The sequence below is a fragment of the Oikopleura dioica genome, chromosome 2, assembly GCF_907165135.1.
Source record: "Oikopleura dioica chromosome 2, OKI2018_I68_1.0, whole genome shotgun sequence".
Taxonomy (NCBI): Eukaryota; Metazoa; Chordata; class Appendicularia; order Copelata; family Oikopleuridae; genus Oikopleura; species Oikopleura dioica.
This window is the reverse complement of record NC_137292.1, coordinates 6,767,083-6,792,957: the sequence shown is the minus strand read 5'-3', so window position 1 is coordinate 6,792,957 and position 25,875 is coordinate 6,767,083. Positions and strand designations below refer to the sequence as shown.

Genomic DNA, 25,875 nt, shown 5'->3' with positions numbered 1-25,875 from the left:
AATGAATATTCGAAGTGGATTTTTTACAATATGTTTTGCCACACTGTTATCTAAATTGAAGTAATAATTGAAGAGTTCAATAAGAAATTTAACTCTCTCGCAGCTTTTTTAGATGACTATTTTTTCATTGAACTTCAGTTTATGAAAAAGAATTATTGTTTTCTTTGTCAGGTGGGAAGATAAAGATAAAGTGGAGAAAGAGAGAGAGTGGGAAATTCTGCCCTTGAACGGGGCTGTTGAAAACGTTGTTATTCATTCGGATGAATGGAGCAGTTGATGATACTAGCTAGGCCACTTACCCCCGAGCGGCTCCCACAATTTGTCGGCTTGATATTATAAAATGCGCCGGATCTTCTTGTAAAATGATTGAAAGCGAGAAAGGAAAGGAAGGTAGAGAGACTTTTTAAGAAGAAGGGATCGAGATCGAAGGGACTGCGAGTTCAAAGAATTGGAGCTACAGTATATTAATGACAGTTTGAGTTTGAAAACGCAGGGATTAGTTACAGTAATTGCTCGGCATTTTCGGATGCGTCTGGGTCAGATCTTTCTTGTACGATTCTATCAGACGCGTCGGACAGTGATCTTTCCGACAGGTTCGTGTCACGTGACGATACAGCTCTCATTTCATTCAGGGAGGAGGCACAACAAGAAGAGTCCCATGGGACCGACAGCGATCGCAAGACGACTTCAACTCGAGTATGGTCATTTCGGGGCCTTTTCACTTTCATCCTCGCAAAGGTGAATACAGAGCGCTACTTTCGAGAATTGAAATAAGGGAAAAAGTAAAAGTAGGGTAAGTCTACTCGCCAGAAATCAAAATTTACTAATTACCACCGGCGTCAAAAATATATTTACGATGTTTTTTAGCATTTCTTCTGGCCTTTATTTTGCGCCATAAAATCAGAAGAGTTAGAGAAACTTATACAATGAAAATCTTCTTTCTTTTTGACTTTCCGTATTTTATCTGAAAATAAGGATTTTATAAAGTAGACGACAGGGCTCATAAATCATACAGTTCTTATGTAATACACAGTTATGCAACACCCATCGAGCGTGTTTTCTAACAGCTTCGTACGAATTTCTTTCTTCTGAATTGATTTTGAATAAGACTCATTTTCAGCACGCGACTGTATCTAAAGAGAGATTATTCTTCGCCACAGGAGCTCACGTATCCTCCGCTGTTTTTGTCAGCGACGCTTTTGGCTTTCAAATCGTTCACGAGGAGAAATTCACGAGAGACAAGTCACACTCGCCTCGAGCCAGATTCGATGCGCCCCGGGGGGCTACGTGCGGCCAAAATTACTTCCTTGTCTTTTTCCTTTTAGGAAATCCCTGATATTCGATCGATACTTTGAAATGAGAAAAATAATAATGACGAGAACGAAACTATCAATTATGTAACACCCCCAAGAGACTAAAAAATTATAAAAACAGCAAAAGAAAAAGAGAGAGCCAAACAATCATTATTGCGAATCAGCGTTTTTCTGATTTTTGATTTCTGCGCGACAAAAATCGCAATTTTTTCGCGGAGTGGTTATTCATCGCGGCATAAATTCAATATTTTTATTTCAGAGTAAATACTTACTGAGAATACGGCCAAGAAGCACGATGGTGGCGTATTTGAACCAGATCGACCAGTTCTTGCGGTAAGTAGGCCATTTTTTCAAGAGAGTAGATAAGAAAATTATTACGAAAGAATAAGTAATAAAAGCTTGATAATAAAAGAGAAACTCAACAGATGGCCGTATAAAATGAAATTATCGCGCTTTTGTTTTCGCCTTTTGCTTCATAATTTAATATTCTTTTTAGGACTCCCGGCAAAATCGACGAAATCTTCACAGCTGTCGAGCAGAAGACCAAAGTTCAGCGTAAATTCATCGGCCTTGGAGGAGCATTTATCGCCATGGGATTGATTATGACTACACTTGCACCCCTCGTGGTCAATTGCATCGCCTTTGCCTACCCTGCCTACAAATCTATCAAGGTGATTCCTCTTCCATGTCTCCAAGACCCGGCATGACTAACCCAACCCATGAATAACGAACAAATTTCCTCTGTTTGCCAAATCGACGTCAAATCTTGCTGTGTTTGATCAGTCATTTCTATCCCCTTTCATCGCAAAGTTCACAATTACCAGCTCGATTCATTACAATTTCAGGCGCTGGAATCAAGCAACAAAGAAGACGATACAAAATGGCTCACTTATTGGGTCGTTTATGGAGTATTCTCCGTCGCGGAATTCTTCACAGATTTGATTCTCAGCTGGTTCCCCTTCTACTACCTCGCAAAGGTACGGTAAAAATCCTAAATCGCCTCTAAATCGATCTCAAGATGCTCCTCTTTGTCTGGTGCATGGCTCCAATCCAGGCGAACGGCTCGCAGTTCATTTACTCCCACGTAATCCTCCCCTGGTTCCTCAAGAACGAAGGCAAACTCGACCAGGCGTTTGATCGATCCAAGAAGCTCCTCGCCGATGCTGCCGGAGAAGCCGAAAAAGTTGCGAAACAAGCTGCTTCCGATGCGTTGCTCAAAGAAGACTAAACAGTGAAAAAATGATAAATCAATGCCTGTCCATCGATGTTACTACTAAAGTTGAAATAAAATAATAGTTGGCTTAAAAGATAAAAGCAATAGCTATTTATATGCACTTCAAAATGATATAGTTCATGACTAGGAATCGAAAGTATGGACTCTTTTGTTGCTAATACTTGAAATTATTCCGACAATGGGGTCATCAACTTTTCCTCTCGAAGAATTCTCCGTATAATGAATTATTCTAACGCTACGTTTACGTAGTAGATTACGTCGCACGCCTGGCGTATACTCGCGCCTCTATAAAAAGCACTGGATGCGTTGTGTTCTTCATCAGTTCTACGAAACATCCAAAAGACAACGAGGCTAAATTGAGAATAACCATGCCTAGACAACTTCACTGCCTAAATGGAGGATTTTCGGAGATAGTTGATGGAGTGCAGATTTGCAGATGCCTTGATGAGTTTACTGGGAGTTTCTGTCAGGTAACTATCATTGTGGACTACTAAATACAATTGCATGTATATCCTCTATCAGATAAATTGTGATTTTGAAATCAAGGAAGACTGCTTTTCTACAAAGAGATTGGCCTCAAAATTTTATCGAATCTTTTAGCATCGAAGTTTCATTTCCGGTCCATCGCAATTTGCTTCCTACTCTGCTTTCGTTGCTCTTGCAGCACTTGTTCTACTGGTTACCATGCTATCGACGACCTTTTATTTTAAATTACGAAAAAATCTTTCAATAAAACATTGTGGCTTTATGACCGGATACCGTAGATTTTGGGATTCAAGGGCGGTCGAAAAGGATTCCAAAACGAGGATCAATTACTGTATTTATTTCGTCATTTGGGATTCAGACGTGAACAAGCAGGGTTGAGCGGCTACTTCAGGGGACGTAATTAAAATCTTAACGGCGAGAGGTCCAGAAAACCGTGTTATGCAAATTCATGGTCAATTGCGGTCAAAATTGAGCCTCAAAGAATCAAAAGAAATCTTCAAATGACTGTTTGATACCGCTGAAAATACCGAGCAAGTCAATGAAGCATCATTATTCAGAATAATTCATCAAAAAAAAAAGTGCACAGAATTTTGCTTTAGAAATGAGATTTTCCCACGCATAAAAAAGTAACGACTAAAAAAGAAGGATTCGAATTGTTCGAACAGATGCAGAAATCAAAGTTTTGATCTCCCAAATCACATAAAATCAACCAAAGTGCCAGTTATTATGATTTTATAGCGTGTGATTTCCCGAAATCTTCAAAAAACCGGAGTCGAATTAATTTTATTGGAATCGCTTTGGTCAAATAAATCAGCAGATTGCGTCGCGATAAAGAAAAAACGGATGTGCGACGCGCTAGAATTACTGAAACACTGTCTCTCTTTGCTGACGAAATATAAGGACTATCTATTAAAGTAGTGGTTGGGCCTTCAGCTTATCAAAGGGAATAAGGCGGAAGTTGCGGGCATTTACGCTTCAAGAGCTGGCTAAAAGAACTTATCGGAAAATGACCGCGATTTTTCTCTTTTCACCAGCTGGTAGTTGATTGTATCAGATTCCAAAATGAATGAAGTTTACAGTAAATAGTCGATCACGCAGGAAATGCGAAGGGATACGAGAAAAATCCAGTTATTTTTTGTCTTCAAAATAAACAAGCGCAAAATATCTACTTTGGAATTTCTCGGACTATTTTCGATCTATTTGATCATCAAAAATTCTTTTGAGATTTTGACAGTCTTCGATTTTCTATAGTTACGAGGCTGAGAAATATGAAAAAGAGGATCATTTAATGATATTAGATGCGCTTGTTACGAACTTAGTAAACTGAGCATAAGGAGCTTGACAAGAATTTGAGAAGTGTCAAACACTTGATCATTCTGAAGTGGAAAAAGTTCACTATCTCTTATTCTAATTCTACTCCATTTATGTGATAAAATGGTGTTCAAACCCTAACCCTAACTGTAAACGAAAGCTCATACTACAAATATTTATTTTCTGATACTGTAAAATCCAATAAATACAGTATCATTTACACCCTCGAGAAAGTCGTTATACTAAGTGTCACTTCCGCGTTTCCATTTCATCAAAAAATATCGCTTTATTGAATGCCATAACATGTTCAATTGACGGCGGCACTGATCTTTGTTGTGGAACAGATGTGTTACGGGAAGAACACGCGGTAGAATTTGCGCCGCGCTAGAGTGATGGCGCCCGAGACAACCCCCCAGTTTTCCCGTCGAGTGGTCGTTTCACGCAACAACTTATTACGTCCTAATACCGAGTCAAGAGACCTTTTTTGAACCTTTTTCTCGTTGCATCGTACTTTTTCTTGATCAAAAACAGAGGGAAAAATAGAAAGAAATAAGAGATAAGAAAACGAAGAAAAGAAGAAACGAAGAAAAAAATAGTGAATGTATAAAAGAAGTCTTCTAATTCTAGCGCTACAGAATGAAGTTAGCGCCTTCTGGACATCATCCTCATCATCTCGTAAGTTTACGTGGAATTTGATTGACGTTGTTAACAAGAAGCTCCTCCCTGAGATGAGATAACTGTAATCAAATCGGCGCTAGAACTTTCATAACGTTTATTTTTGGCAAAAGCGAAATTCGTATAATTTTGTTGGAATCAGCAGAAATGCCGCGTACATGCTCGTTATGAACCTCAAAAATGTGCTACGACTTGAACTTGAGCAGCAGATTTTAGAAAAAAAATACTGCTTTTCTGACACTTTTTTTTATATAATTTGCTCTAATCTGTCAAGCAAATTTTGATGAAATGGCGAATGAATGAATCGCGAAGTTCTGAGAGTAAATGGCGACGCTAAGCCGGATTGGCGACACAAATTAACCTTTCCTAGAAAATGGAGTCAACCCATCGACTCCACCGTGCACAGCGAAGCGCCAGAGGCTCCAAAAAGTCCCCTGGAATTGGTGGATGATCAGGCAAAGGGATGAAAACAGGAACTAGACGTGATTGATTTCGGAGCGCCTTATCTTTAGTGCCGTGCTGGTACTATTTTGACTTGCAACAAATTGCAACATTCCAGAAGTTCACCTTAATTGTTACGTAACAATTCAAGTCATAAGGGAGGGGGGTCTTAAATTAGAGCGCTAAAGTAGGTTTTAACGTAGTGAATTATATAGCCACGAGAAATAAATCTACGGCAATTTTCATGGCGATTTCGGCACAAAAAAATTTGTCAGAATTTCATCCCATTCAAGACAAAGCAACGAGCACACCCCTGACTGCGACGAGTACGGCTATTTCCTGCCAAAACAGTGCAGCGGTAAATACTGCTGGTGTGTGAACACAAGCTCCGGAGAGCAGATAAAAACACCATGACCTCATTGAGCAACAAAGACAAGCTCTGTTGCTCTTCTTCATTCCCGACAAATTGTAAAGTCAGAGCTGTCGGCTGCAGCACATGTATCCTCCAAGGTTCGTTTTGCATAATTTCATCATTCCCTCCTACCATCTTTTTTCAGCAAATATTCTTCAATGTACAGAGCGCAAAGGATGCGCAAACCCTTCTCCTCCCCTCTGTTTGGAATTTATCAGCGAAAAACCTCAACTTACTTCATTTTCTCCTTCAAGAAACGAATTCAAAAATCAACCAAAAGAATTTGTCAAACACCAAGTCGATAACATTAGCTTTCATTATCATTTTTTGAACAATTTTTTAATTCAAAAAAGTCCAAAAACTTATATTTCCCGCCCTCAAGTCTTCCAACCGGTGGCCAAATTACCACCATCAACATCATCATCATCATCAACAAGCATATTTAACAACAGCAACAGCAAGAAGCTTCCAACGATAGAAAAGTGCTGTACCGCCCGCCCAGGCTATCGAAGCAAATGTCCGGAAACATCGCCTTCTGGCTGTGAACTAGTCGGCTGTTGCTGGGACCAGAGCAGGAATGAATGCTTTCGGAGGGACTACAAGTGCTCTACTATTTCCTACGCTCCAGCTCCTACACTTAGGAGCACTACAAGACGTCCGGTCAATTATACAACTCCACGTCGAATCACTGCTCCGCAGGTGCAAGCAGAATGGTATCTTTGGTCTGGCTGGCACGACTGTAACTGCGAAGTCCGGAAGCAAGAGCGATTTCGAGGCTGCAACGGTGGAATGCCTGGTCAAGGCAATTGCATAGGAAAGAACTACATGTTCAAGCCATGCGAAGATGGCGATCTTCAACGAGCTTGCAGTCCTTCAAAATGGGCTGACTGGGAAGAATGGGGAGCTTGTTCAACTTCATGCGGCGTTGGGCAAAAATCCCGCTACAGATCGTGTCCAGAAGGGCAAGAATGCCAAGGCTCAGCTAAAGAAACATCTAATTGCTACTCAGCTAGCTGTCCAACTTGGTCTTCCTGGTCCGAGTTCGGTCCTTGCACTGCTACTTGTTCTGTTGGTCACAAGTCAAGGAGAAGAACCTGTTCAAACGGAAACTGCGATGGAGAGGCTGAAGAAGTAATCCCATGCGATTCCGGGATTATCTGCGCAGTATGGACGGATTGGGCGTCTTGGGAGCCATGCTCGGTCTCTTGCGGTCCCGGCACAACGAAGAGAACGCGAAGTTGTGGCGGATCTGGCGAAGCTACGTGCGAAGGAGACTCGGTTCAGCAGAAGATTTGTCTTAGGAACTTGTTTGATTTGATGAAAAAGTACTGTTTTTATTTTCCAAGCTACAAATTCAAAACAAGAAATAAGCGGCTTTTGCGCTCCAGAATGGTCAAATTGGGGAAGCTGGTCAGAGTGCTCTGAAGATTGCGGTCCAGGAACACGTTCACGATCGCGCAACTGCTCTAAATCCGGTAATTACCCGTCTTATAATTTTTCGCAAGGTATTTATATACAATATCACCTGCATCGGCTGAAATCTAATTTGCAGGTTGCGATGGCTTATCCGAAGAGACAGAGGAATGTCAAAATCAACCTTGCAGTAAGTTTTTCTTTCCAAACATTTCATAACAATCATTTCATTTTGTTAAAAATTATCGTCATTTTTGTAACTACATCATATCATCATTACTATCATTAGTGGATTCACCGCTCATACTTTGGTCTGAATGGGGTTCATGGGAATTTCACAAGGACGAAAATAACATTCAAAGACAGAGAGACTGTTTATCCGAATTTGACTGTAATGGAGAAGCTCATGAGACTGTACCTTGCCCTGAAGAGTGCCCTTATCTTTCTGGCTGGTCAAGTTGGAAAGTTGACGAGGCTCTTTCAGGAAAGGGTTTTTAGAGCAAGATTTTTTATACCTCCTCCGAGGAGATAATAATTCTAGCCTCACACACACAGGAGCTTTTAAAATCCAAGATGAAGACACCGGAACCGTCTATAAACGAGTGTCTTTATGTCAGGATCAATTATCTGTGAGAATACGAGCTCTTTGCGGAAATTACTTGAACAAAGTCGAGCGCAAAGATTGTTCAAAGCTCGGCGTTTGTGGATCCTGGACGAGTTGGTCTAGTTGGAATGCTGTGGATGAATACACGCAGTCTGCAGTGAGAAACTGTTTTGGAGAAGAGCCTTTGCTATGCAAGGGAGAGTCGACAAAGCAAAGAAAATTGACCAGTTGGTCGAAATGGCAGCATCAAGAAGCGGAAGCGAGAATTTATCGAGAGCGCGTCGCTTGCTACAATTCTGATGACTGTGATGATCCAGAAGTCGAGCTGGAAAGCTGTGAAGATGTCAACTGTCCGAAGTGGACTGATTTTTCCGATTGGGAAGCTTACCTTGGTCCTGGAAATTTTAGGAGAAGTCGAAGCTGTATTCTCGGCGATACAGATGCAAAATGCGTCGGTGCCGCTGAAGAATTAATTGACTGTGAAATCAACCATTGCGGAGTCTGGTCAGACTGGTCTAAATGGAGCCTTCTCGAAGATCCTGAGCCGGAAGAAATGAAAGAAGGACGCGATTCAGGTGCATCAGAGAGCTCCGGGCTCGAAGGGAATAATCCGGCTGGCGACGCGCGGCCCGTTAAAACTTTCAAACGGAACCGCAACTGCATCAATGGAGCGCCAGGCTTCCCATCGTGCATTGGGCCGAGGGATGATATATTCATATGTGAGCTTCAATACTGTCCGAAACTCACTGAGTGGAGCGACTGGATTGTTGATATGGATGAAAGAGTCATAAGAAGAACAAGAACATGCGAAAATAATGAGAAAATTGACTGCGAAGGGGATTTAACTGAAGAAAGAGACTGTTCTCCTGAAACATGCCCATCTTGGACCAGCTGGACAGAATGGTTTGGAACTTGCGATGAAGAAAAATGCACACAAAATCGAGTCCGAGAACTGTCAATTGATGGATACGATGAAAAATTAGCAATATCCGCGGAAAATCAACTTGAGCTCATCAAACAGACTGTCAGTATACGAAAAAATGCTAGAACGCCTTTCTAAATGTACTTTTTTAAGGAGGCGCAGTGCACTTGTTCCGGCAGCTGGCAAGAATGGACAAAGTGGAGCCTCGCGGCCACGAGCAGATTACAGCGCTCTAAATCGTGCGATCAGAGTGATTGTGTAAACTTTGAGTCGTACGCGTGTAAGGTAGAGATGAGCAGAAAGATGGTTGTAGATTTACGCGCTTTTTCAGTTCGATGAAGACTGTCCTCCTCAGTCAGAATGGAGCCAGTGGATGGGGATATCTTACGATACTGAAAGGAGAACAAGACAGTGTTGTTCTGGCAACGTTTCAGAATATCGAGTATCAGCAAAGACGCAGCCTGAAACATCAGAAGAAACAACTACATCGACAACAATTTCGCCAACATTTTCGAGCTCGATTTTTACCTCAGCATCATCAATGACCTCACCAACTTCTTCCGTCACCACTGAATCTACTTTTATATCACCAGAAACAGCTGAATCGGCGAGTATAAGAACGACTGAAGAACCACCAGAACCTTCCGAGACAATTGTTAATCAGAATTCAAGCAGTGGTAAAAGAGGGCAAAGAAATTTGATCTCAACTTTTGATGATTGGGGCGCGATTCAAACATCATCTTGGTCAGACTGGATTGAAATTAGAGAGTGCACTGCTACATGTGGAGATACTGGAATCACGATTGTGTCACGACGGTGTAAAACGACCGACTTGTCAAAATGTGACGATATGAGCCAAGAAACTAAAATGCGAGAATGCAATCGAGTTCCGTGCCCGATTTGGTCTGAGTATGGAAAGTGGTCAGACTGCAGTGTTGAATGTGGAGGAGGCGCGCATATGAGATCACGTGAATGTCTCCACGGCGAAACCGAAGATTGTCCAGGCTCGCCGCAGCAGATGAAATTCTGCAACATGCAGCAATGCCCAACTTGGAGCAACTGGAGCGAGTGGTCTCAATGCTCTCAATCGTGTCTTGTCGGAGAAAAGATTCGAACAAGAAGATGCATGCATGGGCGCCCAGGCGATTGCGGCCCCGAAAGAAGTGAACAACGAGGCGTTTGCGACGAAGGCCTTTGTCCGACTTGGCAAACTTGGGGAGAGTGGACCGAGTGTTCTGCGACATGTTCTGGAGGAGAAAGATCTCGCGAGCGAACTTGCCTAAATGGTAGTTGGGGTCAGCTGGGCTGCAACTCCGAGGATGAGAAATCGCAAACTGAGTCTTGCAACACTCATCCGTGCCCGTATCTTACCGATTGGATTAAATCAGAGTGCACTGCATCTTGCGGGCCCGATGGGAGATCAGCCTGGTCTCGTACTTGCGTGCATTACATCCCTGGCGAGCATGAATGCGAAGGGGAAACGGTCAAGACTGTTCCCTGTAACAGTCAACCGTGTCCGGAATTTACAGAATGGAGCGATTACGGACCGTGTTCAAAAACATGCGGAGGCGGAAGTGAGACAAGAACTCGCGACTGCATCAACGGTGTTCTTGGCGAAGCGGGCTGTGACGACGATGCAAGTGAAAGCCAAAGCTGCAATCAGCAAAGCTGTCCGTTTTGGAATATTTGGACAGAATGGAGTCCTTGTTCTCTGACCTGTACCCCGACAGGAGAGGATCCACAGATTCAAACTCGAAGTAGAAACTGTATCTTTGGAAATCAAGGCGATCCTGGCTGCCTTGGTCCAGATAGTGAAACACAAGAGTGCGAGAAAAATATTTGCCCGTATTGGACAGAGTGGTCAGAGAAAACAGCTTGCACTTCGACTTGCGGCAAGGGCGTGACTTTTCAATTTCGCGATTGCGTCAATGGTATCCCAAGTGTTTCCCCTGAATGTCAAGGAAACGCTACTATGTTTGAGGAATGCATGGTGAAAGCATGCGCCGGCTGGACTGAATGGTCACGTGACGGCCCGTGCTCTGCCTCATGCGGTAGTGGACAGAGTAAAATGAAGCGCGAATGTATGAATGGCATTGCCGGTGTTGACGCACTCTGCCCCGGAGCTAGTGAAAAAGTTGACGAGTGCAATTCTAGGGAATGCCCGCGTTTTGATGAATGGAGCGAGTGGAAGGAATGTTCTCAAACATGCAACGGTGGCGTACGCATTCGTGATCGACAGTGCCTCTTTGGTAAACCGGGCGACAACGGCTGCAATGGAGAAGTTGTCGACAACGAAAAATGCAACACTGAAGCTTGTAAAGAGTGGAGCCAGTGGTCTGATTTCAGCGAATGTGGAGTCACCTGTGGGAATGGAAAAAGATCAAGAACGAGAGAGTGTGTTGGAGAAATCGGAGAATGCCCAGGCGAAGGAATCGAATTCCAAGACTGTTTCCGCGGACTCTGTCCAAAATGGGCGCAATGGGAAGACTGGAGCGCTTGTACTAAATCTTGTGGTACTGGTGCAAAATCTCGTGTTCGGGAATGTTTGAATGGCGAATTCGGAGTAGCGGGATGCACAGAAGAACCTTCGCAAAATGATCCCTGCAACGAGCAAGAATGCCCATACTGGGAAGAATGGTCTGAGTGGACAGAGTGCAATGAAATTTGCGGAAACCAAATGACCACTTCTGCGAGACGATGTATCAACGGACGAGTTGGCGATGAAGGCTGCGATGATAAAAGCTTCAAGCAAAAATCTTGTGACTTGCCTCCATGTATCGAGTGGGCGCTCTGGACGCAGTGGTCGGATTGCTCGACTCCTTGTGGCGATGGAATTCAAAAGAGAGTCCGAGATTGCAAAAACGGCGGTGAAGATGAATGCCTCGAAAAAGACCCAGAAGAAAAAGCAGTTGAAGAGCGGGAATGCTTTGAAAACGAGCCCTGTGATATTCTCTCCGAATGGTCTGAATGGACAACATGCACGCATACTTGCTTCGATGGATTTACAATGTCGACCAAGCCTAGAAAGCTTCGGCAACGATCCTGCACCGATGCTCTTACAGAAAGCACAGAAGGAACGATCTGTAATGGAGAGCTCGTAGAAAGACAATTTTGTAACATTGGAAAACCTTGTCCGAGCATATTGGTCTCTGATGTCACATTCGAAGCGAATGAAGAAGCTCAAAATAGATTGGAAGCTTCAAAAAGAATTCCCAATTCCTTGTTTGACGAAGGTTCTAGTTTTGAGGAGGTTGAAGAGCCGATTTATGAATTTGAGGAAGAAGAAGCCGAAGAAGTCCAAAAATTCGAAGAAAAAGATGGCTTTTTTGAGAGCTCCGAAGAAATTGAAAGTGAAGAGAGATCGAGCAGAAGACTCAATGGCAACGTAGAATGGACAAAAATTCAAGAGCTAAAGGAAGATGATAAACTACTAGCTGAGTTTCTACGAACATGCATACCAGAATTAAACGCTGTAACTTGTGGAAAAGGAAATGGGATCATGTTTGGCTGGAACGCCTGCGATCAAGATGATATCGACGCTGGCCACTGCTACACAAACGGCACTGATTTCATAAAGCTAGACATGGAGAAGTCATGCGACCTTCCACCTTGTGACAATAATGAAATCAACATCGACATTGATCTTCAAAATACAAACACATTCTTTGACGGCGATGTTCGGACAAGATTCGAAAACATAATTAACAACTATGGCTTGTTTCCCGACCGACCAGTTGCAAAAAATAAAATGATTGAGGGTATTCATTTGGTGATTGGTGCAGTTACTGACATAACAGTGGTGATTTTCTAAATTGACAAAACGCAAAACATTCTCATCTCATCATATTTTTTCTTATTTTTTGAAAGCTTAATTTATATTTCAGTTTGTCCGAAATCCGACATTGTGCTTCTTTTCGACACTTCCAACGACATCACACCCGGCCATCTTGAGAACTATGCTGATTTCATAACTGCACTTTTGCGGAATTTTAACATAGGTAACTCGACCTTTAAGGGACCCCGCCGACCGAGCTCCGCGCGCGCTTCTCGCCCTTTTTCACTCTCACTCTTCAGCTGGTTTAATTTTTTCGATTATAGTTATTTTTTGCACACTAACTAAACTTTTTATGCTCTTTCAAATACATTTCTTAAAATTTTCATAGCTTATCGTTACGCTGAGTTTGGGCGAAAACATTAGCGCTCTCTTTCAAGTGTACATAAGTCCTCGAAATATTTGGATTGACACTTCGAGACTGCCCTCATTGAAAAGCCCGTGCCTTCTTGCATAAGGCTTACTTATTGAGATGTAATAGAAATTTATGCAACTCTCGTAATCGAGCGGTTTATAAAGGTTCTTCTGACCAGCGCAGCGGGAATCCCGCGCCAACAGTGTAAAATAGCCGTGTTTCACGCCGAGCGCTCCAGGTAACCCGCATTAATCCCACGATAATCAGATAAATAATCGCTTCCAGGAAATCTCAATAAGTAAGCCTTATGCAAGAAGGCACGGGCTTTTCAATGAGGGCAGTCTCGAAGTGTCAATCCAAATATTTCGAGGACTTATGTACACTTGAAAGAGAGCGCTAATGTTTTCGCCCAAACTCAGCGTAACGATAAGCTATGAAAATTTTAAGAAATGTATTTGAAAGAGCATAAAAAGTTTAGTTAGTGTGCAAAAAATAACTATAATCGAAAAAATTAAACCAGCTGAAGAGTGAGAGTGAAAAAGGGCGAGAAGCGCGCGCGGAGCTCGGTCGGCGGGGTCCCTTAATTGATACGAGATTATTCAAATTTGCTTAATTAGGATTGAATGAGACGCGACTTGCAGTAGTGGAGCATCACTCGGAGCCGCAGATAAAATGGGACCTGCGCGATTCGCTCTCGAATAAATACATCAAGCAACTTATTCAGGATAATCCTCTCGCTAAAACCGGCGCAGGACTCAATACAGGTATTGACTCAGCATTTTCTTCCATGATTTCAACTGATTTTTTCAGCGAAAGCAATCGATTTCATTGGCTCGAACGTTTTCTTGCACGGCTACGGAGGTGATCGCTACTACGCTCCAGATATTCTTGTCATCGTAACTTCTGGAGTTCCCTCTCAAGAAGCTGAAAAAGCAGCTGCTCGTCTCAAGAATCGATACGTAGCTGTTGTTGCCATCGGAATCGGGACTGACATTCCTATGGGAGTTCTCAATCAAATGGCTTCCGATCCTAGTGAGCGACTTGCCATTCGAATAAACAACGCTTATCAACTTCCGAGAACTGCAAAGAAGATTGCCGCAGCAATGAAAGAAGCTTGTGTGGAAGCACCTGGCTGGTCGAGTTGGTCGAGCTGGGAGCCATGCTCTGCAACATGTGGAGAAGGAGTGACCCGAAGACAAAGGCGTTGCCGTGGAGCTGAGCAAGGGTCTCTATCTTGCCCCGGGAAATGGGAAGAAAGCAGAGAATGTGTGATCGAAAGAGAATGTGTCCCAGTTTTCCTGAAAAGCTCCGAGGAAATAATCTGGTCCGAATGGTCAAGCTGGGCTAGTGGATCTCTTCAATGCAGCACTTCTTGCGGCGGCGGAAGATTCGTTGGTATCCCGAAAGAAATCTTGGATAAAGTCGAAGACGAGTCATTTATAACTTGCAACTCGTTCGTCTGCCCGAAGTTCGAAAATTGGTCGCAGTGGTCGGAGTGTTCAAAAACCTGTGGGCGGGGGACAAAGTCTAGATCAAGACTCTGCTTGGATCATCTCGGCAAAAAAACTGACACTTGCGATGGGCAAACTGAGCAAATTAAAAAATGCGTGTTGGTCCCTTGCCCTTACTTTAGCCAGTGGTCTGACTGGTCCGTCTGTCCTTCTGGTTGTAGAAAGAAAGAAGATGAAACGACGCAAACTCGCTCCCGCACATGTCAAAATGGAAATACCGACGATTGTAAAGGGGAATCACTAGAAACTCGAGATTGCGAGAAAATCCCTCTTTGTTCTTTCTGGGCTGAATGGACTGTTTGGGGAAGTTGCTCGACCTCTTGTGGTCCAGGAGTTCAAACTCGAGAGAGAACGTGTATGAACGGCTCTCCTGGCAGCGACTGCAAAGGCGAAACGGCAGAAGCTCAGCAATGCGAAGTGGACAAGTGCGCAACGTGGTCAGATTGGACGAATGAAAGCGAATGCTCAGTCACTTGTGGAATCGGAACAAGACTTCGGAAACGAACTTGTGGAGAAGGCGTTGGTGACTGTCCTGGAGACTCGGTTAGACGTTTCCCTTGCAGAACACCAAGACAATGTGAAACAACAACAACTTCTACTACATCTACAACTACGACTACAACGTCTCAAACAAGCACTACATCAATCTCAAAAGCTTTAGAAACAACCGCTATTATAACATCAACGTCAACAACAACTTCAACTGCTAAGTCAACAACTAGCACTCTTACTACAACGACAACAACTAGCACAACTTCAACTACAACAAAAACTTCCACGACTACATCAACACCAACAACGACGTCAACGACAACGACTACCTCCACTACCACCACCACCACGACGACAACGACGACGACCATCACCACCACCACCACTTTCACGACCTCCACCACAACCACGACCACGACAACTCCACAGACAACGACTTCGACTACTACAACTACTTCAACGTCGACGGAACTTCCCACAACAACCACAACTGAATCAGAAACAACATCTTTCGCAGACTTCGACTTCGCCCGCGGAGACTCCTTCAGTCCGAAATCTTGCCCAGTCGATAACGAAACAACTATCACATCTTGCTTCAACAACGCCTGCGAGTTCTCCTGCATAAACTCTCACTACCTAATTGGCCGATCTGAAGCTCTCTGCGACCCAGTCTATGGAGAATGGCTCACTCCACCGCCACAATGTGTGCCAAAATGCTCAGACGAATCGAACATCTTCATTCTTACAGATCCACTTGTCGATAGAAATGAGCGCTCGTACATCAAGAAATTCATTGAAAACGTTGTCGAAAGACTTCTTATCGGGGAAAAAACAATTTTCAAGTTTGCTGAACTTGTTGACAGCGAAAACGTTCGAATCATCTACGACTCCTCCTCGGATAACTCCTTCGATGATGCATTCGCTGACGAGTCCGTCGAAAACATGAATCTGGACGATTTCTTCGCTGCCAGAGAAAATTCAAGACCCACGTCAATTATTCAAATCCAAAACTCGGACTTGCCCAATCCACTCTTCTTCAACTTTGTTGCGCAGTTTATTCAACTCGAAAAAGCTGATCTCATCGGTCCTCCGGTAAGTTCAACTTCGAAAGTTCAAGTCGGCTAATCTCCTCTTTAATTCAGATCATCGACGACGGCAACTCCGTTCCTCTTGAATTTGTCAGTCTGATGTCACTTTTTGAAGATAATTTGATCAAGCTGGTGAACCAGCTTGTTGACAGGTTGAAGTTTTGCGTCTTCGACAGTTTTGTTCCCTGCGAAGATAATGTTGCTGTGGACCTGGCTTTTATTATCGACTCATCTTCGTCGATCGGCGAGGAGAATTTCGACCTCATCACTTCTTTCGTCGGAGATATTGTCAGCAATTTCACGATCAGTGAAACCCTCACTCATGTAAGCCCTTTTCTTCTAGCCGTTTTTTCATATTTCCTTTTAGATTGCTGTTCTACGATACAACTCCCAAGTCTCACCAGTCCTTTGGTTCGATACTTTCAACACAAAATCTGAAATTCTCGCCGCCATCTCCGCAATAAACTACTCCGGCTCTGGAACTCGGACAGGCAAAGCTCTCGGCTACGCTGCTGATTATCTTCTCAACCCAACATACGGCGCTAGAAGGGAAGTTCCAACAGTGACGCTGGTCATTACCGACGGCGAATCGCAAGATGATATTTCTGCATCAGCGCGCGATCTCAAATCAAAGTCGGCAGTAATGGCGATTGGAATTGGCGATGCCAATGAAAACGAGCTCGTGCAAATGGCTTCCTCTCCGCTCAACTTTGGCTACAAGCGCATATCTAACTTCGAAGACCTTTCCAACGTTACTGATGATGTAATAAGTTCCCTCTGTACAATTCAGTTCATGAACGAACTCAAGCTTAAAAACGAAAACTAATTGCCCAGACTCTGCCGCGTCAATACTTGTTGATTATAAATAAATATTTCCGAATTGGAAAATTCTGACACGCGTCTATAATATTTGCCCGATTGCAAAAATCACATCCTTGCAAATATTTGATCATAAGGAGAGGTCTTAAAAATGCCAGAATTGTCAGAAAATTCTTCAATTTCAAGAAAGATTTTTATTAATAATTGATGCCGAATGAGTCCTCCTATTCAGCCAGAACAGCTCAGCAGAGACAAGTTGATAAAATGGTGGACAACTACAGACAAGCAGGGTTTGTCGAGAACTTCGAGCAGAACGAACCTGTGTCGTTTGCTCTTGTCAGTTGATAGAATGTTTGGAAGAGAGAATTATTATCTATATTCCGGCTGGTTTGCTGTGGTTTTTACAGCACACAATCTGCAGTTATATATTAAACATATCGAGCGTCTCAATATCCGTATTGTAAAGATGACACCATATCAAATTGCTATTCTCAAGAAATGTCCGGAATTAAAAGATAAGATGCACTATTATTCTGATTTAAAGGAAGAAACTGGAGCTTGGTCTTATGATGAGTCGACCAAAATCTTGGCAGAAGGAGGCGAAGCAATTGTCTTTAGCGACAAGTTCGATGACCTCGAGGTCGCTGTTCGGATCCAGCCCTTTGATCCATTTTTATTCACGGAAAATTTTGAGCTTAATATAGAGGCGAATTTATCACTTTCATCAGGTAAATCGTCAGCAAAACAAAGAATGATAAAAAATTGAAGACTTTGAGATCGCGAAAATCTCTGCAGAAAGGAGCGAAAAAATAGACGAAGAGAACACTCCAATGACAATTATTCCGTACCACGAAAATGTAATCAAGCATTACGCTCATTTCGGGTTTTACTTCGAAGAAGATGAAACTTTCAGCGACTGTCTTGGATGGATAACTATAATGGAAAAATGCGATACAAATCTTAGAGAGCTTTTGAAGAACGAACTCATAGATATAGAAGAACGAAAGAAAATTGCTATCGGAATACTGAATGGCTACAAATACCTCGAAGATATTGGCATTAACCATCATGATTTGAAACCAGAAAATATTCTGATTTCTGAAGGCGTTTGCAAAATAATAGATTTCGGTACAGTTGACTGCATGAATTCAAAATATTATGGCTGGTCGGGAAGAGAATTTTTCCAATTGATGGGTTATGCGAGAATTGGTAATCAATTCGCAAGCGCGCAAAATCTAAGTAAGTTAACTCAAAAAATAATTTTTTAAAATTGAATAAGAACGTGGAACCCCAGGATTTTCTTCCTCTTACCAGCTCTTGTCATTATCTGGACGAGATACTACTGTGCCTGAAATAAATTTATGGACGCTCATTTTCTGTGATTGGAAAACGGCGTGGACTCTTATGTACAAACCTATAAAAAAAGACGAAAAAGAGTCAATCAAACAAATATTGAAGGTTTGATCTGATAAAAAATTTGTTTTTTCTTTCTGAAAATAATCTTTCTAGGATTGTAATGCAGAATGGCTGATTGACAGAAAAAGCCCAGATGGTCCTAACCCTTCTGATATGAGAAATACTAAATCCATTGTCTCCATTGCGAGCACGATTTCTAGCCTATGCTTGGATGATGAAAATATTACAAAATCAAGGAAAATGTCTTCTTTGAAAAGAGTCATGGACAAATCCGTTGCTGAAAACATGACAAATTTGACGAGACACTTTCTCGACCAAAAAGAAACGGATCTTTGCGTGCCAATCTCAGTAGCAACTTTGATAAAACATGCAATGAAAACTGATCTTGGATTTGAAGACACCAAAAACGAGTTCACTCTTGAGAAAATTTTAACAGTCTTGACGATGGTCATTTATCCGAGGAGTCTTTCCGGGTTAAACTTGAACCCGGTTGAGAAAGAAAAGGACTTACAAGTCACTGAAATTGAGCTTCTCCTTGATCGCCTGTCAACAGAAACTATTATGCATCCAAGTGGCTGGGATATCCTAAGAAGTCTTTGTTCCTCGAAAAATAAAGCTGGTGCTTCACAAAAACCGATCTTATCTGCAACATTTACAAGTGAACAAGGTAAGGAAAAACGAAAAATTAATGACTTCAAAACATGTACATGTAGTTCTTCTCAACGAAAATTTCATTTTCACTCGTCCTCTTACTGTTACTGCTGCTCGTTTGAACCCATCGTCGAACGAGGTATACTTTCACCAAATGGTGCTAGATAGAATTGAAAAGGACGAGTACATTCTTCAAAATACACAAGTCTCGGTTGACACACCTGTGCTCAAAATCCCAAAATCAAGGTCCTATTATGCTGCCGACGAAATGATGGAATATTGTCCTGATAAACAGTGTTTCATCTACTCTGATGCAGATGGAAAATTCATGCGTCTCGTAAATGAAAACCTTGCTGAGATGAAAACGAACGAATGGTACCTGATTCCACAGGCTTATTCGATCACTCTCACTCACAAACCATTACCAAAAGAAATCATTGAACTGTTCGAGAAATCTGATATCGAAGATAGAGAATGTTTGTTGAAGCTAAATCATCTTCCTTGTTACCATAGAAATACTCTTACAATCTATGACGAGCTCGGGGTCCCACAGACTATCAAATATTCCGAAGTTTTTGATGATTCAAAGCCCATTGACAGCGTTTTGCAAAAAGGAAATGAAGAAGAAAAAACAGTGCAGCAAGAGGTTAGTTATTGATTTTATGTCATAAAATAAACTGTTTATGATAAATATTCGTTTTATTCAATATACAAATTATATTTTGACGGGCTTCGAAGCATCCAGCTCCGGATTTCCATTGACTATTCTTCTTCCTAGACCAATCCAGTCCACGGAAAGCCACAAAAGTGTCGAGTAGAGGAAGAGAAAGGGAAGAAAGATGAAGAAAATAATTCTGTTCTGCAGCATGACCTGAACATCTTCAAAGCTCTGTCCAAGTTTGATGCTCAAGTGGCCGTGAATATCATCTGCTTGAAACTCCTTTACGCCGTCTTCCGATGCGCCAAATTGCGCCGACAATCCTTCAAATAAATTTGTTTCTTTAGCAAAACACAAACAACGTTTTATACCATCGTAGCGCATCGTTTTTCTGACTCCTTAGAGAATAAGTTGGAAGTCGAGCAGATGGGCACGGGGCTGGCAGCGCTCCAACGCACGTTCTTGCCCTGAGCTTAGCAGAAATGTATATCCTCTCCAACCCTGAAAAATCAACATTCAAAATTTCCCCTTACAAATTGTCTTCCCGAAGCAAAAATGCTCGATAGAAACATGTTGCTAGATATTGTCGAAGATGAAAAAGAGAGATATAAAGAAGGCCAAATTAGTTCTTATGGATTGAAATCAACAAAGAGAATGTCTCAAAAATTATCTTTGCCGGGTTAAAAATCATTTTGGGATCACCTAAAAGTCTTCGGAAGTCGTCTGGCTTGGGCCGATCATACTTTTATTTATCCAAAGCCCAGAGAAAAATTATTTACAGCGAGAATTCGAAAACAGAAAAATCGTCGAATTCAAATATTTCGATATAAATATTCTCAAGTTATTCGGCGATTTTATTTATGGCCTGTCTCGGAATCCCTCGACGTTGGAGCTAATCAAGCTCTTTGACTTCACGCATTTTATCGACAACGAGAAGCTACAAGAAAGCATAATTGACGCGTTGAAAAGCAAAATGTCCCATCAACCGGTCGAGGTTTTGCAATTAATGATGGTGACCGAGCACTTGTTGGAAACGCGCCTGTTGGAGGTTTACAAAGAAGGGATTAGCAAAGCTACAACGAGCGACTTGAACGATGCTCTTTGTTGCTTACTTGACGATTTTCCAAAGCTCGAGGATGAAGACACCGTTCTCTCTTTGATTTTGCTCGACAAATTTCGCTTCCCAGAAGATTCAGCGCCGATTCCTCAAGGATGTATTGAAGCAGAGCTCGTTCGGCGATACAGGAGCGTTCTCTTAGACCTGATTATCAGTCGAGTATTAAACAATAAGAAACCTTGAAAAAGAATGATCCGAAAGCGCTTATGCGAAAAGAAAATCTCCTTTGATCTCGATGTCAATCTGGTCGCCGTCAAATATTCTGGTGAGCTTCTATTTTGATTATTCTCCAGCGCTTCTTATTATTCTCTATTCGACAATAAAAACCAAATGAACCTTTATTTTCGATCGAGCTCGTGTCTAATTAGAGTCTCTCAATTGATCTTAGCTTAGAATTTCTTCCGAAAAAGGGGTCGAATGAAATATTAAATTGATAGGTTTTTCCACAAACCTTTTGGCCAATTTTAAGATGCACGATTAAGGGCAGTTTCTTACTGTAACTGTTTCAGTGGCTTCGAACACGTTCTCTATGGCCAGCGTGCCAATGTGGCTGGAATACTGCAACGAATACAGCGCGGCAGACAGGTTGATTAGGATTAAGATTTATTTCGCCAATATAAAAAAAATCGTTCAGGTGTCGCTGGCTCGGGATTTACTTGCATCTGTCAATTGACTCTGGCCATAGTCAGATAGACGTCCAGTGGACGCTGACTGTACTCGGCGATGGACAGAAATTGGCCGAGAAAGACTTTGAAGCGACTTGGGGACGGTTTAGCAATAGAAAAGGGTTCATTAAGTTTAAGTATTCATAGCGTCTTGTCAGCAAGTGTCCGTATTGTATTTTGCATTAAAAAGGTTCATTCTATCCCGTCAATAGATGCCTGGATTGTCAGGAATAGCGGGCCTAGAGGCGAATACAACAATCGAGGAAGATCCTTGCCCAACAGCTCTTCGCCAGGTTCCATCTCATATGGGACATGGATCCGGCCAGTTCGTCAAGTTTACAACGCTGGAACGGATCATCTTTTTAAGAAAGTAGTAATTTCATGAAACGTGATGATCCAAAAAAAAAGATAAATTACCGAGATCTAAGAGCTGAGCTGGATGTCAAGCTTCTCAAAGTTAAAACAAACAAATCTGGCCTGATGATGAGCCTCTAGCCTTTTTCACTGCCTGCTTCTAGTAGAACTGATAAGACAAACACAACTGATAAGCAAGAGCAAACACAAAATATAAAAATATGCGCTTGAAGTTTTTTTTTTGTAAATTTTTGAATATCAAAGTTTATTATTTGAAATGAAGGAAAATTTACATTCTCGCTCTTTTCGGCGGCTTTACGAAAGGATTTTGACTGATTTGTTCCAGAGTCGCATTTTCGCTTACACTTGGAATTTTCGGAGTCGTAACCCATTCGTGCTGTTCGCTGACGTTTATCGCTTTGTATTCTGAGATATCCGTCGACAATGGCGTCGTTATACCGGTCGAATCATCTGCTGGTATCAGGCTTAACAATGTTAATGTCAAGAGAAAGCAGCTCTCATACTTGATTATGGCAGTTCTTCCTCTTCCTCGAGCAGTTTTTGAAACAAATTTGGAAAGAGAGTTTTGCGCGTCGCGGATTTTTTCAAGCGCTTGTAATTTTGTCGATTCAAATTCTTCATGATGGGCGTTTTTACAAAAAGCGGCTGAAAAAGCCATTGATAGGAGAAAAAAGATGAAACTAACCAGTGGTGACGTAGGTATGCGGTTCAGGGAAGATGGGCATAAAATCGTTGATATGGGGCGCGTGTTCTTTTCTTGGAGCGATCGCTTTGACAGCTGGCGAGTCGGGAATATGAGCTTGTTCCTGAATATTGATTTTCAAAAGTGATTTCAGAATTCACTCCTTACGATTCGATCTTTCTTGTGAAGCGGATAATCTTGGTTCTTTTCCAAAATATTCTTTACGCTTTCTGGCAGGTCAATTTCAAGTTCAACCGTGGCAGAGAGAACATCATTAATCGTGGCGGCGGTTCGCGACCCCAATTCAGTGAATTCCTTCGTTTGGAAGCCAATATTCCCAAGAGTCGTTAGGAACATTTCAGCGAGAGTTTCGAGAGCGTCGGGCTCGATGTGGTCGTATTCGAGCTTGAGAGCCATTTTGACAACTGCTCGTTTAATCACGTCCCGGATAAATTCGGTTGAAGGCTGTGCGTCCGATAACATGGCTTCTTTTGATTCTTATTGGAAATAAACGTGGATAGGAATAATTTAGTTTGGAACTGTTTTGAGCTTGGGTCGATGCTTGAGGAAAGAAATCACAGACTTAGATTATTTCTTTGTACACAATGAGGAGAAGATAAGAATGATTGAAATAGTTTGAACGAAGTTTTCAATGAATGAAGTTTGCATGTAGAAAAAGAGAGCATCAGGAAGAGGGCTCGAATGGCCAATTTGAATTTTTGAGCGATGGAATTCAGAGCGAAGGAGCTGAAACTCAGCCATACTTTGCTTCCTCATTTGGATGCATCAGTCGGAGGTGTTTCGTCAAACACGACTCCATCACAGGAGCCAGTGCCCATGCGTGGATCGTGCCATCTGCCTCCCTCACTGGTAAATTCGCTTTTCGGAGGTCATTGGTGACTTTTATGCCCAAATCAAACACATCCTGGCTTGATTGGGATCAGAATATCATACTTACAGTACTAGTCGAGAAAAGACGATGACGATCCCGTTCCTTTTATTTTCCAACAGTGTTTTGCAGAGAGCATCAGTAAAAGGAGAACACACCTCATTCTCATAACCAGCGACAGCCATTTCAGCTTCAGGTGAAGCCGCGAATAAAATAGTATCGATTCGACGATGGACATATGCAACTGGAGTTGTTGGTGTGGCGACTCCTGCAGTAATATATTGAGCATTTTCGCCTCTGAATATTTTACTTTTGAGCCCGGAAGTTGGATTTGGTTTTACCTGCAAGCCTCGTAAATGACCATTTTGGGCACTCCCTGCAATTGTGGCAATTGCAAGAGCGGCTCAAGCAAATCCCAAAGGGGCATTGCCTCATCCGAAAAATATATCATCGTGCCTTTGTGAGGATGAAGTCCACCATGAGATTTTAGATAAATCACCAAGCATTTAGTCTCGATTCCGTCTTTGAATTTCTCACGGAACTTGAGAATCAACTTCCGCCCGTCGGCCTTCGTCAGCATTGACAAGCGTTCTTGCGTAGGGCGAAAATTGAGCTTTGAAAATGTCCGAACGACTCGCTCCTAAAACCATTCTATGATTACTCCACTGTGAACGAAAAACGAACCCTATCTATAACTGCTGATGGCAGGCTTTGTAGCCATTCGTTCTGAAAATCGCCAATTGAGATTGCTAACAGCCTCTTTATGCTTTCATCTTGAGACGTGTCGGTATCATACCAGTACTTCTCCTCATCCATTTCTGGAAGCAAAGTGGTTAATAGGGCTGAATTAATTCAATTCAAACTCAAATTTCGAAGTGGGAAGTCGAAATATAAAGAAGTATGGGAACTTTCGGAATAAAATCGGCTATAATACAGACATCCATCAAGACAGTAAATGAATGGGATTGCATCCGAAGAGATAGAGAGATAATAAGGTTGCAGAGAATCTACTGCATCTGCTCGATGATTGTGAGTTGAAGTAGAAAGGTCAGTAAAAGAGTTTTAACTTAATCTGTTGAACAGAAGGCACAATATTTTTTATCAAAAAATTCTTTACAGAGCGATTGTAAGAGTTGAAGGCTTCACGCTGAAGTATTTCGCCGTAGATTGTTGAGATCAAGTTGGAGATTCTGATTCTCAGTGATCAGTTTCTCGCGTTCTCCTTGCAGATATTTGATTTGTTCCATCAATGAAGACAATTGATCGTCCATACTGGAAGTTGAAGCGGCTCTTTGAAAACCAGCAGCGGGCATGTATCCATTGCTTTGTTTACTAAAAGCGATCAGTTGAAATTACTGCTTTTTCTCGTGAACTGAACCTGGGAGTGTACAACCGTAGTCGTTTAGTGAGACTCGTCTCAGTGCAGGGCGCCATGAAGTACTGGATTGGAGTGTCTCCGTCAGTCATTAGAATTGGTTTGTGTCTCAGTCGTTCTACGATCGTGTGAGAGAGGTCGTAGACGTCTTGACTAAAAAGAAGAGCCTTGTTGCCATGTAAAATATATTGAATCCTCTAACCTTGGACATTCATCAAGAGCTTCACAGAAGGTTTCCGTAAATGGCGATGCTTTCTCATCGACGCAGGTGTAGGCATACTCTCCCTCTGGCGAGGCGGCAAAAGAATGGTGTCCACTCTCCTGTGAACTGGCATTCTAGGGTTTTCATTCTTCGCTCCATCGTTCCCTGCTCTGCGGAATTGCGCATTCTGGCCTCTATTTTTCATGAGTTACGAATTCGCACTCTTAATTACCGGCAGGCTTCGAAGATGACTATTTTGGGCACTCCCTCTAAGCACGGGTGCTTCAGAATCGGGTCCAACAAATCCCAAAGCGGCACCATTTGATCCCTAAAGTACACGACTGTTCCCTTCTTGTCAATGCCGCCGTGGGACTTGAGGTAGATAGCGAGGCATTTCATCGGCTTGATAGGCATTTCGGACTCGAACTTTTGACAGAATTTGGCGATCAACTTCGTTGCGTCCAAAGCTGTCAAGGTGTTTTCTTTTTCCTGCGTCGGTCGAAAACCGAGCCTGGAAAACGTCCTCAAGATGAGCTCCTGGATTCAGTTTTAGCCTCAGCACTCACATTTCCCCTACCTTATCAATTTGACTGTTCGGAAGTGGGTCAAGAGCGTTGAACTCGCCCACCGAGATCGCTAGAATTCTCTTCATTCCGCGAACGTCGTAGTAGTCTCCCATCTTAACTAGACTTATTTTCAAATCGTTGTTATCAAGAATCGAGAATGAAATTTATTGGAACTTTTATCGGAATTAGCAATTTTCAAGTATACAGAAAATAATACAGAATGATTGAAGAAGATTGAACTTTATGCAGCAGTAAATCAACTAATAATCACTAATAAGGATATCGAGTGTTGTTGAAGATTTTGAGGTTTTTGGTGAGCGTCGTATCCGTTTGGCACAGGAGGAATTTATCGAATTTCAGAGCGTATTCTG

The 25,875-nt window shown here is 42.3% G+C and overlaps 7 protein-coding genes across 7 annotated transcripts; 4 read left to right on the top strand and 3 right to left on the bottom strand.

The window, feature by feature from the left end:
- The first annotated feature begins 475 nt into the window (after window positions 1-475).
- On the top strand, window positions 476-2,627 carry LOC145698452 (receptor expression-enhancing protein 5-like). The gene is made up of 6 exons (XM_081775655.1): window positions 476-593; window positions 633-738; window positions 1,573-1,646; window positions 1,810-1,984; window positions 2,159-2,290; window positions 2,332-2,627. The coding sequence occupies exons 3-6, from the start codon at window positions 1,609-1,611 to the stop codon at window positions 2,539-2,541; spliced, it is 555 nt and encodes a 184-aa protein (XP_081631781.1). The 5' UTR covers window positions 476-593; window positions 633-738; window positions 1,573-1,608; the 3' UTR covers window positions 2,542-2,627.
- A 3,601-nt stretch (window positions 2,628-6,228) lies between these two features.
- LOC145696394 (uncharacterized) lies at window positions 6,229-7,455 on the top strand. Its single transcript, XM_081773421.1, has 3 exons — window positions 6,229-7,166; window positions 7,237-7,347; window positions 7,425-7,455. Coding segments are annotated over exons 1-2 (507 nt in total). The 5' UTR covers window positions 6,229-6,661; the 3' UTR covers window positions 7,239-7,347; window positions 7,425-7,455.
- A 224-nt stretch (window positions 7,456-7,679) lies between these two features.
- On the top strand, window positions 7,680-16,977 carry LOC145697972 (uncharacterized). Its single transcript, XM_081775179.1, has 9 exons — window positions 7,680-7,750; window positions 7,827-8,913; window positions 8,965-9,096; window positions 9,143-12,569; window positions 12,696-12,809; window positions 13,616-13,762; window positions 13,809-16,093; window positions 16,144-16,413; window positions 16,457-16,977. Exons 1-9 carry the CDS (start codon window positions 7,680-7,682, stop codon window positions 16,913-16,915), a joined length of 7,992 nt encoding a protein of 2,663 aa, XP_081631305.1. The 3' UTR covers window positions 16,916-16,977.
- A 3,960-nt stretch (window positions 16,978-20,937) lies between these two features.
- LOC145697971 (uncharacterized) lies at window positions 20,938-21,789 on the top strand. Its single transcript, XM_081775178.1, has 5 exons — window positions 20,938-21,015; window positions 21,260-21,335; window positions 21,385-21,519; window positions 21,563-21,578; window positions 21,628-21,789. Exons 1-5 carry the CDS (start codon window positions 20,940-20,942, stop codon window positions 21,787-21,789), a joined length of 465 nt encoding a protein of 154 aa, XP_081631304.1. The 5' UTR covers window positions 20,938-20,939.
- Window positions 21,790-22,021: 232 nt separating this feature from the next.
- On the bottom strand, window positions 22,022-23,389 carry LOC145696871 (transcription initiation factor TFIID subunit 8-like). The gene is made up of 4 exons (XM_081773974.1): window positions 22,641-23,389; window positions 22,476-22,596; window positions 22,294-22,435; window positions 22,022-22,254 (listed from the first exon to the last, which is right to left on the bottom strand). The coding sequence occupies exons 1-4, from the start codon at window positions 22,953-22,955 to the stop codon at window positions 22,059-22,061; spliced, it is 774 nt and encodes a 257-aa protein (XP_081630100.1). The 5' UTR covers window positions 22,956-23,389; the 3' UTR covers window positions 22,022-22,058.
- A 37-nt stretch (window positions 23,390-23,426) lies between these two features.
- LOC145696872 (uncharacterized) lies at window positions 23,427-24,180 on the bottom strand. The gene is made up of 3 exons (XM_081773975.1): window positions 24,046-24,180; window positions 23,703-24,001; window positions 23,427-23,658 (listed from the first exon to the last, which is right to left on the bottom strand). The coding sequence occupies exons 1-3, from the start codon at window positions 24,175-24,177 to the stop codon at window positions 23,427-23,429; spliced, it is 663 nt and encodes a 220-aa protein (XP_081630101.1). The 5' UTR covers window positions 24,178-24,180.
- A 38-nt stretch (window positions 24,181-24,218) lies between these two features.
- LOC145697475 (caspase-14-like) lies at window positions 24,219-25,618 on the bottom strand. Its single transcript, XM_081774688.1, has 5 exons — window positions 25,516-25,618; window positions 25,171-25,475; window positions 24,939-25,132; window positions 24,740-24,889; window positions 24,219-24,693 (listed from the first exon to the last, which is right to left on the bottom strand). Exons 1-4 carry the CDS (start codon window positions 25,615-25,617, stop codon window positions 24,855-24,857), a joined length of 636 nt encoding a protein of 211 aa, XP_081630814.1. The 5' UTR covers window position 25,618; the 3' UTR covers window positions 24,219-24,693; window positions 24,740-24,854.
- Between the last annotated feature and the right edge of the window lie 257 nt (window positions 25,619-25,875).